This window comes from Papio anubis, chromosome 9 (genome assembly GCF_008728515.1).
Source record: "Papio anubis isolate 15944 chromosome 9, Panubis1.0, whole genome shotgun sequence".
Classification (NCBI taxonomy): domain Eukaryota; kingdom Metazoa; phylum Chordata; class Mammalia; order Primates; family Cercopithecidae; genus Papio; species Papio anubis.
Window position 1 is genome coordinate 25,435,029 of NC_044984.1, and position 12,773 is coordinate 25,447,801.

General features: G+C 35.5%; 1 protein-coding gene across 3 annotated transcripts in view; it reads right to left on the minus strand.

Moving 5' to 3' along the window:
* ITPR2 (inositol 1,4,5-trisphosphate receptor type 2) overlaps nucleotides 1-12,773 on the minus strand; it is a 491,137-nt gene that overhangs the window by 241,180 nt on the left and 237,184 nt on the right. For all 3 annotated transcript variants that reach the window (XM_009180421.4, XM_021923257.2, XM_009180422.4), the window contains 2 exons: nucleotides 3,732-3,860; nucleotides 2,426-2,546 (listed from right to left, as the gene is read on the minus strand). In XM_009180421.4, the coding sequence (XP_009178685.1) occupies nucleotides 2,426-2,546; nucleotides 3,732-3,860 (250 nt within the window). The remainder of the gene's footprint in view (nucleotides 1-2,425; nucleotides 2,547-3,731; nucleotides 3,861-12,773) is intronic.

A 12,773-nucleotide genomic window follows, 5' to 3' on the forward strand; every position in this document is an offset into this window, starting at 1 on the left:
CCACCACTCAGAGATAATCAATGTTAAAATTTCATTTATCTCTCTGAACACTTTCCTCTGTGTATCCTTTTAAAATAAAAATTAGGTTCTCTTTCTTTATTTCTCCTTCTTTACTTTTATGTGTCCTTCTTTATTCTTGATACGATACAATTGTGACCGCTTCCTCTTCTTGTACCTCTTCATTTCCCCTCCCACACCATTCAGTTCTAAAATCTTTAGAAGGAGCGCAGCACAGTAAGTGTCCGTGCTGGGTAAGATGTGCAAAGGAGCCATGGCGCTCCAGAATGTGGAGGCCCAAAAGGGAGTGGAAGGTCTATGTAGCAGGACTGCCTGCAGAAAATCAGTACTCAAGTGGGGTGAGGAGGGTGTCCACGCGAGGAGCAGCCTGGGTTGGGGATTACAGGCAAGGAGTGTATCCATGCAAAGGAGTGGCCCAGGATAGAGAGGTAGAGGCCAAGCCAGGTGAAGAAGATCCCCTGCAGAGCAGCAGCCTGACCTAGCACCAGCCCAAGGGAGGTGCTATGTTTTGATTGTGTCCCTCGAAGTTCGTGTGTTAGAAACTTAATCCTCAATACAACAGAAGTGAGAGGTGGGACTTTTAAGAGGGCAGAGCCCTTGTGAATGAATTGATGCTGTTATGAGTGGGTTAATTATCCCAGGGGTGGGTTTCTAATAAAAATGTGAGTTTAACCCCCTTCCTTTTACTCTCTCTCTCTTTTCCTCTCTTGCCTTCCACCTTCTGCCTTCCCCATGGGACGATGCAGCAAGAAGGCCCTCACCAGACGCAAGCCTCTCCATTCTGGACTTCCCAGCCTCCAGAACTATAAGAAATAAATCTCTATTCTTGATAAATTGCTCAGTCTCAGGCACTCTGTTATAGCAGCACAAAACACAGTAAGCACAAAACAGACTAAGACCGGAGATGAGGATGACGTCCCTCCATAGGAGGGTAGCAGAGGCCAAACTGCAAAAGGACAGCATACTTGTGGGGTGTGGCCCACCAAGGGGCATCCCAGCTCATGTGGGCTCTGAGGTGAGGAGGGTATGTGCAAAGAATGGCTCCAGGTGTGGAAACATTAAAGTTATTAGTTTATTTGAGGAGAACTGGCATCTTTATCCATGGAATTTTCCAATCAAGAAATTATTTGTTTCTCTATTTATTAAAATCTTTTATACCCTTTAATATAGTAAAATTTTATTCTCTCATATTAAGTTTACTCTTAGATGTTTAATGTTTTTGTTGCTATTGATAATGATGTCCTTTTCACATTATGTTCTCTTTTGTGGTATACAGGAAGTCTATTAAGTATAATACTCATTTATAATTAATTACCTAAGTCAACTGTATTATTAGTCTATTAGTTCTACTAATTTTCAGTTGATCCTCTTGGGTTATAACTGCCTTTCAATGTATTGAAATTAAAATTGGGGCTGTCACTAAATTTTGTTAATATAAAAGAACCTAGGTCAAACTGCAAACAGAAAGAAATGAATAAAAACATTTTAAATGGTCATTCATCAGTTAAGTCATTTATTCATTTCTCACATATTTGTTGAGGTATGCTATAACCCTGGCCAAATTACATAACCTATAAAACTCTCTGTTTTCTTAACTATAAAATGTAAATAATTAACCTATCTAAGGACTAAATGCTAAATGAGATAATGCATATAAATTGCTGGCATTGCACATGATAAGTACTCAGTAAATGTTAACAGTGATGATGACTGGTAATGAAATATGCTATAAACTGTCGTTCCCAATGCCTGCAGAGCCACCATTAGTTGAGAGGATGATCAAGCTCTTCCTTTTTTTGTTCAGTACAGCCAAGTGTGCATTTCTTCTCCTCTCCCCTCCACCATTGGGGGAATGACCCCAATTAACTTATTAACTTTCTCTCTCTCTCTCTCTCTCTCTCTCTCTCTCTCTCTCTGCTTACCTCCCTTTAGCTGTAATTCCCTTGCCTTCAATTTCATTTGTAATTTCTGAAGCCTTCTATATATAATAGGCCCTCAATAAATACTGATGGACTTCAAACAAAATTGGAAAACTACAAGACCCTCAAAAAGTCCTACGTCATATGAAGGTATTACTAAGTCAGGTCACTTAATAGACAAGACAATTCCATAATGAAATCTGAGGTAACAATTAACTAAAATTCTGTAAAATCTGACTGAGCCATATTAAAGTTCCATATGCAATAATATTAAATTTAAGATTTTTATTATAATGATTATGTCCTCCTCCCAAAAAGAATATGCAACATTCGGAATTATTTGCTGATGGCTGCTCTTCAATTTCACAGAAAACATACCTGTTTTCTTATTAAGTTGTAAATTGGGAAGCTGCTTGTGGTGCCCATTAGCCAAAAACCTAATTTCTTCCAGAAATGTAAAAATAAGTAAAACTCAAACCATGACTTACCCACTTCAGCCAAAGTTCTGATACAGGATTCTACCGAGGCTTTCTGTGACGGGTTTGGCCAGGTGCAATTGTAAATTCTGAAGGCAGATTGCAGTAGCTGAATAAAAACTGGCTGATGTGTCTAAAACCAGAAAAAAGGTAGGCAAAAAGAGATGCTAAACCATTAACAGCCCTGATGTAGTGTCTATGCATTATCAGCAAGGTTCATCAAAATAACATAAAATACAATCTTTCAAGTTTCAGTGCTAGCTAATAAATATCTCATTCGTCAAACATTCATTAGGTACTCTCTTCAGGAGAGGCAATATGCTACACAGTATAGAAAATGGATTATTTTCATTTTAATTATATTGTAAATCAGAAAAATATGCCATTTCCTGAAGCCAATGACATGAATATTTTTTATAATCCATGGTTTATTCCCATGTGCAAATAAGCAGGTGTTTCTGGGTTGGTTGGTTTGTTTTGGTTTCATATGATGGGCAAGTAGAGGAGACAACCATTTTGAACTACAGAAACAATTTCCTGTGGTTCTATCTAATGGTTTAAAATTTTTCCCTAAAGAAAGTATAATTGAAATGATATTTTAGAGAGTAATACACAATCACTGTAGAATATCTGTGGACCACAGAAATGTAAATCATCAAGAATCCTATAACACAGAGATACAGTATCAATATTTAAAGACATTTACTTCCTGAGTTTTTTGATGCATGTATGTTTATATATTCTTTACACAAACAAATTTGGATGATACTATAATGGAATTCAGTGGCCTAATATTACTTCATGTTTATTTTCTTGGTCATCAATTTTTCCTTTAAAACATGATTTTTAATTGCTATATAATAGACCATCCTACAGATACATCATAATTTATTTAGCTTTTCCTCCTTTTAAGGATGTTTAATTGATTAAATTTTTAGTATTATAAATACTCAGATTAAAAGTTTTATTATATAAACCTTTGTTAATTCTATTAGGATAAGTATAACTTCAGGGGCAAAATGTCTATCATTTGAAGAATTAACTGTGCAGTTATTTCAACACTTGGCAAACAATCAACATACAGATACGAAAGCTCTTAGTCTGCTTAGAGAAAGAGGAAAAATAATTCAATTTAAAGATGAGGTCTCTTTATTTAAAATAAAGTTTGGTAAACTCAGAAAGAGGCATAATACTAAATAATATAAGAGAAGAACAAACATTTCAAGAGTAGGAAATAACTTTCTGAGCAGAAAAAATTTCCCCTACTCAAATAAGAGAAACTCTTTGCAACAGAATGCTTTGCAATTGTTTGACTTACCTGGAGGCTGGTACTATTGTCTGAAAAGGGGGAATTAAAGAAGCCGCTCACAATATTCATTATTGACTCAGTAACACACTTTTCCAAAAAGATGTCTGCATGTTTCCTGTCTGTAGTTGTGTTGCAAACCTGGAGAGAAAAACAAAACAACTCAGTATGTTTTATCATATTTTTAAACTACAACTCAGTATTGGAACCACCTAAAAATTGTCCTGAAATAGTTGTCAATAACATGTCTTCTGTTTTTTAAAGTTGTTTAGAAGAGAAGCATTTCAGCCTGAAGTCATGAAAATTGTATCATTCTTCAGTAGCTTCTCCATCAAGTTAGCCTGTCATTTCAGCCTTGAAACCAGAATTCTTTCACAGACCCCCCAGCCTCTTCTTCCTAATTTGCTTCTCCCTTCTCTTGCACACCAACCTCTCCCTCAGCCTCCAAGTTTGGCTTTGCTAGAGAACACTTTTCCACTCAGTGTAAGGTGACCAAAGATGAAACAGTCATTCTAAGTATAAGAAAGGTGATTAAGGGTAGTTAGCAATTCCAGACATTTTCACTCCTAACCCTCACTCAAACTGGAGGACACAAACACAGAAAGCATCTGGAGAGGAAAACAGATAGGTAGGAGAAGATAAGTCAAAACCCTCCCAATAATGTCGATGTTTTTATCCATGGATTATCTGAGAAGCATGGAAGTATAGGTTTGCATGCATTCTTCTCAGAGTGGACTCAGCCAAAGAGACAATGCTGAAGCTGGAGAAAGACCAGAAAAGAGCAGCCCCGGTTCCTGCTCTGATCTTTACATCTGATGAAATGAGGCAGTAATTGGTCATTTTGCATTTTGCTGTAAATTTCAACGTCAGCATGATCAAATTGCAAAAGCTAAGATACCTAATTAAAAACACACGAAAAAATGTTGGCTGGTGAAAAGACAGGAAAACATAGAGATAAAAAGAAAAAGAAGTGGGAGTGGTGGGCAGAGAATGTGAGAAAAGACTGAAAAACTGCAGCAGAGAAAGAAAGTTTAAATTTTCACAAAATTGTGGTGGCTAATATGGGGGCCAGATGTTCCAGACGTTCTTAGACCATCCAAATTTTTATGTAATTTTTTAAAATTTTCAATAGGTTGCTTAACCAAAAGAATAAGTCAATGTCACTTAATCTGATATTGTTTAAAAAGCTTTCACACAAATTCATAAAAGAGAAAATTTCTCTTCTCAAACCATGTGTCCCGGGGCTTTTGTTTTGGGATCTGGGAACACTAATGCCAGCATTTGCCAAATGGAGGTGGGAGAAAGAGAACAGGGTTTATTTTGCGTCGAAGTCACTTCCCATCTGAGCAGTTCGCTTTTTCCTCATCTATTAATTGACCCCTACCTGACTTTGTTTTTAAAGATTTTTAGTGTATCTAATTTCATAGGGTAATTGCAGGCACAGTGCAATTAATGGAAATAAATTACATCAAATTATGTAATCTTCTAGTTATTGTTCTAGCATATAACTTAGTGCCTGGCACACACAAGATGTTCAACAAACGTTTGTGAAATGAATGAATAATTTAGTAAATTTTTAAATGAAAGAGGGATAAAGGACTCTTATTTTGTTTTAGGTTAACTTTAGGTTGGGCTATATTCCTGGAACATCTAACCTAGGATTAAAATTTAATTTAATTTACATGGTCCCAGATCTAATATAAAATTGATCTTCCTATGACAGATAAGAATTAGGATTTACTTCTTTTAGCATCTTCCTAACACTTGCTTTACAGTGAAACTTTCTGACACATAGGTTAAAAATATAATAAAGTTGAAGACGTAGCAGACCAATTCCATCACAACCAAAACAAAAGACCTCCCTCATTCAGCGACATTTCAAGGAATTATGTGGGGCTCTCTAGAGTCATTAGAGTATACCACACTGCATTTTCTGCAACTGGACACTTGCCAAAAAACCACCCAGAAATTTGCTTTTTAGTCAGTGGATTAATAAAAATAATCTATTTCTGGATCAAGACTTTTTTCAAAATCCTGGGTACGAAAAGTCTGTGTTTTACAAAGCTACGTGGAACCTATTACTCAGTTCATTTAAACAAGAAATTCAAATAATTTTTCAAGATGTTTTTTCTGTCCCCTATGAATGACAACATTTCACCTTGCATCTTATTATATCATGGACAGCCAAGAAATGTAGGAAGCACTTAAGAAAATCTTTTAAAATTTTTCAGGAAAAAGAACCTCATACATATGAACATCTCTTTATTTTCTTTTATTTTTATTTATTTTCTCTTTACAATAAAGATTGGACATGGCTCAAATAAAATTATATCATATCAAATTCTATTTTTATGTGTAATACATACAGTTTAAAAGTTTTAATCCATTTGCACATATTATTCACATAACATTCTTTCCTATAAAACACTTTCATGTACTGCCATTATCTAAATACTTATTTTAAAAGGCTATATTTATTCCATCATTCTAATGCACCATCATGCTTTAATCCATTTTTGGAATGAGTTGAGGTACACATTAGCAATATTACAAATCATTTTCTTATCTTCTTAGTTATTTCCTTCTTGCTCATCTTTTATGATTTTTTTTTTTTTTGCTATTATAAAGAATTGTGCAAAATTACTGTATTTACTTTCAGATATTTTTGGCATATTTCACCAAAAGAGGAATCAACAGATGAGGGTATGTAGACAGTTTTATACTGCTGGGCTGATCCTCTAAAATAATAAATTTACAATACTGTCAGCAAACTATCCACAGATACATAGGATGTTCCCTTATTGCCACCAAATAGCTTTTGCTTTGGGGCTCTGGTTGTATTCAGCTAATATGAGGCTCTTGCAGGAGATTATAAAGTGGAAGAGAAAGAAGTGAGGCACCTACTCTACCTCTGCCTCCATCCCCATCTCCCTCTCCTTGTAGGGGCTTCTGTGTTCTGGATACAGCTGCTACTGAAGCCCTTCCTCCACATCTCCAAGCTTTCCCCAGGATCTAGTAATAATGCCTGCTTCATGTACCTTCAGGGTCTAGAGGTGGTAAAACCCCTCAGTACTCTCCTATCCCTTCTTGTTAAATCTGCCTTTGTTTCTTGAATTGTGCCATATGTTTCCTACTATAACTGACTGCTACACCAGTAAATTATAATTATTTTTATCAATTTAATTATACCTAAAAGTTATTTTTTATTTCCCTCGCTGTTAACAAGATTGGCCACTTTTCGTGGAATCATTTCATTTCTATCTTCTGTCATACAAACAATTCAAGCCCTGTAAACCATTTTCCAAAAACCTAATGACTGTACATTTAGTATGAGTAACGTATTTTTATGAGCTCTTTTCAGTTGTCATTTCATATGTAATTTTTCATTCCATTTAGAATATTTCATTATATTTCATTGTGTAAACTACTTTTCAACATCCAGGCACTGTTATTTATTTTGTTCATTACTATTTATTAATATTTAATATAAACAAGAAAAAACTCCCTCTTAAAAAGAAAAGAATAGTCTATACATTTTTATTCTAGTTTTTAACTCTTTAAAATATCTGCAATTTGCTGCTATAGGTGACCTAATTTATGAATTCTGATTATTTTTTCTCCATATGGATATTCAATTGTCCTCAAAACATTTATTAAATATTAATTCCTGCTGCATTCCTAGGTTACTTGAGGTTTGTCTTATAGTGTGTCACTACTGACTACCTAAATCTCTCCCCAAATCTCTAATATACTCCATGGATTTTTAAAAACTATTTTAACCTAACTCCACAGAATGAAATGATTCCCAATCAATATGTTTCACAACCTGAAACAACCAAGTCGACCATCATTGTCTTTTCCAAGAAAAAAAAAAAATCCATATTTTTGATTTGTCTTCTTCTACTTCCAGATGAATTTTACTATATATTTGTCAGATTTAATGGCCTATCACATAAGGACACAAATTATTAAATTGAAGCTACATATTGGACTAGAAGTTAGAACAATGAATCAAACAAAACAATACCCCTACTCTATTAGAACCTTTTTCCCAATCAAGAGAGACACACAATAGACAAAGTAATAAATATATAACATGCTAAGTGGTAAAAATAAAGAAAATAACAGACTAGAGAAAAATAAAGCAGGGCAAGTGGTACAGGGAATGCAGTAGGCAGGGTGGGGATGGTCAAGGATTCCTGTTTATTTAAACAGCTTGGGTGTTATCCCTATATAAGGCAACATTTCACAAAGAACTCAAGTTGGAAGCAGCCATCAACATTTCTGTGGGAAGAGCAAGTAAAAAGTTGTCTCTGCCATTAGGATATATGCTCCTGGACACCAGGAACAAGCCTGTCTTGCTCACCACTGGACATGCAGCACTTCAGCACATAACAGATATTCTAAAATTACTTGTTGAACAAGCAGATATTAAGTGAAATTCTAGATACAATTGTGTCTGAACTTCTCCCCTTGCATATATGATGTCCTTCCTCTCTTCTGCTCTAAAAGTGACTGCTACCCTTCCAAGGATGGTTGTCTATGGTAAATAAGTTACCATATGTTGAGCAGCACTGTCCTACAGAACTTCCTATAATGATGGAATCGTCTATATCTGTGATGTCCAATATGGTAGCCAGTAGACACAGGTGCATACTGAACATTTGAAATGTGACTAGTGCAACTGAGGAACTGAATTTCTACATTTTATTTATCTGAATTAAAATTTACATTTAAATAGCCACAGTTGGCAAGCGGCTACCTCACAGGGCAGGGCAGCTCTACAGCCAGTCGCATTCTTTTGATCATAAGGAATACAACTCCTAAGATCACTTTAGTGTTTTACATAGACAGGAAAAGTGTTCCTCTAAATATCTGAGGGGATATCTCATATTTATTTTAATTTGCATTCCGTTACTTGTGAGGCCAAAACTTTTCCAAGCATTTGCTTTCTATATCTCCTTTTTATGTGAATCATCAGCTCATACACTCAAATTGCTTTCTTAGAATTCTAAATTCTTTTTTTAAACAGACAACATTTTCATAACAGCAATACATATTAATTGTAGGAACTCTGAAAATACAGAAGACATAAAATGCAAAAATGAAAATTATCTATAATCCTATAATTCAGATAAGACTATGATTAACATGTTGGAATTTTTTCTTCTAATCTTTTTGGTCTGCCAATTATATTTTACATAATTGAAATCATTCTAGATTATCTGCTTCACATCTTCCCTTTTATACTTCATGCTTAAGTATTTCTCACATTATTAAAAATTCTTTAAAAATAATCTCAGTGACTCTAACATCCACCATATAGATATATCATAACTTAACCATTTCTCAAATATTAAATATTTAAGCTATTTCCTACTGTATATTATCATAAAAGTATGTTGAGCTTCTTTGACCATAAATCCCTTGTAGCATTTGTTTTTGTTTTTGTTTTTTTGAGACAGAGTCTCACTCTGTCTCCCAGGTTGGAGTGCAGTGATGCCATCGGCCCACTGCAACCTCTGCCTCCCAGATTCAAGGGATCCTCCTACCTCAGCTCTCCAAGTAGCTGGGACTACAGGCACATGCCACAACACCCGGCTAATTTTTATATTTGTTTCGTAGAGAGGGGGTTTCACCATGTTGTCCAGGCTGGTCTCAAGCTCCTGGGCTCAAGCAATCCAGCTGCCTCAGCCTCCCAAAGTACTGGGATTACAGGTCTGAGCCACTGCCCCTGATCCTTTATAGCATTTCTAATTATTTCCCAAGGACAGATTTTTGGAGGGTAAATTACTTGACATATTAGAAAAGTATGAAGAGTTTTTCTAAATGCTTTTTACAAAGGCTGCATGAAACTATACTCTCATCAGCAGGGTATGCAAATACATACCCTGAACCATCACCGACATTTAATATGCTCTTTCCAAGCTTGCAACTTAGATGGTTGAAATTGTGCACATATACCCTAGAACTTAAAGCATAATAATTAAAAAAAGAAATTTGGATCTTATTTTTTTTGTGTGTTGTTTTAAAAGTTATTAATATTTGAACATTTTTCAGAGATTTACTACTTGTATTTCCTGTTCTATAAATCACAAATGCTTTGTTTTTCCCATTTTTCTATTAAATTGTTAAGAGTTTTTCTTATAAATATATGTAAGTTCTTCATGTGATGGTTATTGCCCTTTTTAAAACTGTATCATAGCTATTTACATTTTGATGTGTTTTACTTTATTTATTCATTTATTTTTAGAGACAGGGTCTTGCTCTGTTGCCCAGGCTGGAGTGCAGGGGCATGATCTCAGCTCTCTATAGTCTCAAACTCCTGGACTCAGGGGATCCTCCCCCCTCAGCCTCCCTAGTAGCTGGGACTACAGGCATATACCACCATGCCTAGCTTATTTTTTTTGTAGAGACAGGCTCGCTCTATATTACCTAAGCTGAGTCTCGAGCTTCTGGCCTTAAGCAATCCCTGAACTGGGCCTCCCAAAACACTGGGTTTACAAATGTGAGGATATTTTTAATTTTTATTTGTGATGTTTTTATGTACTTAAGCATTAAATTTTCAAACAATGAAATGGCTATGATTTTCCTTAGCTAATTTCATCTATTGCTTTCATCTAAAGACAGATAAATATTATCTACATTTCCATCCATTTTTACTGGTTCAGGTTTTTTTCTATTTAGCTATGAAATCCATTTCAATTATTGCTATTATGTGAGTTCATTTCACCCTAAATAGCTAGTGTCATCAACAGTCATTTTTACTTCAAATCAACAATTTTTATTGAGTGTCCATTCCATGCCAAGACTATTCTACATACTTGAGATCCATCAGTAAACAAAATATATAAAAACCGCTATTCTAATGGAGTTTCTACTACTAATAATCCAAGGGTGGGCAAACACAGCGCATGCATCAAATTTAGCCAGATCCATTCATGTTTGTACTGCCTGGGACCCCTTTCTCTATAGTAATTGTCATAATAGTGGCAACAGTAGTCTACAAAGTTGAAATATTTACTATTTTGCTGTTTACAGAAAAAGTTCACCAATCCCTAGAAATATCCAATCCCTTTCCACTAATAGGTGATAATTTATTATATATTAATATATATGTAAAAGGCTATTTCTGGCTATTCATTTCATTTCATTGATTTGCCTACTTAATTCTATGTTCAGACCACATTTTCTTTGTTTTCAAATCCACTTTTTAAATATTTTTAGCTTCATATGACATTTATTTATTTATTTCACAAATATTTATTGAGTATCTAGTATGTGTGAGACATTGTTCTAGATCAGGTATGCAGCAGTGAACGGAGATAAAATTCCTGTCTTTCATTTGTTTCTACTGAAACAAATACAAATAAATATATATATGTAAATGTCAGGTGGTATTAAGTTCTATGGAGAAAAATGAAGCAAGTGTATGGAGGATAGAGAAAAGAGGCAGTTACTTTATACAGGGTGGTTGGCAAAGCCCTCTCTGAAGGAGTGACTTTGAAGGAAGAACCTAAGAGACAAGGAAGAAGTTATGCAGATACTGGGGAGTCCAGCATCCCAGGGAAATGTACAGTTGCTGAGATAGGAATGCATTCGGCATACCTGAGGAGCAGCAAGGAAGCAAGGAGACCACAGGATGGAACAGAGAGCTAGCTAGGGGGAGAATAAGAGGACAAGGGGAAGAAGGGTGGTCATAGGGTGGAGGCTAAGTCACACAGGGGTTTACTCTGAGCAAGACAGGAAGTCACTGGAGGAATCTGAGCAGAGGAGCGACAATCATCTCCTCCTTCTTCTCCCTCTCTTTCCCCTTCACCCCCTTCTCCTCCATCTCCTCCACCTCCTCCCTCCTCTTCCTCTTCCTTCAATCATGATGGCTGCTAGATAAAGGATAGACAGAGAGAAGGACAAGAGCAGAAGCTTGGAAACAGGTTTGAAGCTATTGCAATCATCCAAATGAGAGAGAATGGTGCCTTGGGGTAGGGTAGTTGTGATGGGAGTGTTCAGGAGTAGTCAAATGTGCAATATTTTATGATTAGAACTTGCAGAATTTGTGGAAGGACTGGATTTTGGGTAGAAGAAAATGAGATTTACAGATGGCACCAAAATGGTTTGCCTGAATGCCTACAGTGAGTAATAGAATTGCCATTTATAGAGATGCCACAGTCTTGAAAAGGGATTATTTTAGAGTGGGGCATGGGAATGAATAAAGAGTTTGAGGTTAGACAGCCAAGTGGAGGTGTCATGTAGACAGTTAAATATGTGAAACTAGACATCAGGAGAAGCATAGAAAGTTGTGAGTAAATGAGATTAGCAAACAGTGACTATAGACAGAGAAGGGATCTGTTCCAAAGTCTGAGTCTGGCACACTCCAATATTTAGAAGTTGGGAAGATGCAGAGAAAACAGACAAGAGACTGAGGAGTGGACAGTGTGGTGGGTGGCAAATAGAATGGAATTGACATCCTGGGGTCCAAGGGAAGAAGCCTTGTATAAGCCTTATGTAAGTTATAGAATATACTTCTTCACTTCCCTGAAATGTTTGTTAGAAGACCATATAAAATGAGCCCTTTCAAATGAGATTTTTTAATAGCTCATTCGACTTAAAAAATTCAAGAAAATTATTTTTTTTAATTGACTTAATGTCACCAAATTAAAGAACTAGGAAAGTGTGTTTCAATGTACATATAACTTATATCTTTACTCCAACCTCCTACATATTTATTTGGTAAGTTAAGGGAGCAAAAATTTTAAGTAAAAACTTGACTCAATATAAGAGTTGTTAACAATTAAATATGTAGAATAATAAAACCAATTATATCCAAAAAAATGGCTCAAGTTATCTACCTGAAAGTGAAATACACAAGTTTGTCTTGTTAACCAGTGACTAATGGGACACTGACATGACAGAGAGTTAGGTGAGCCTCCTAAATTATTTCTCGGTCTAATTTCATTCTGCCAGTATATCACTTAGAGTACTGTTGGTCCTCACAGGATCCTGACATTGATAGCAAAATTGGAAACATCTTCAAAGAAAAAAATATAGTCTGAG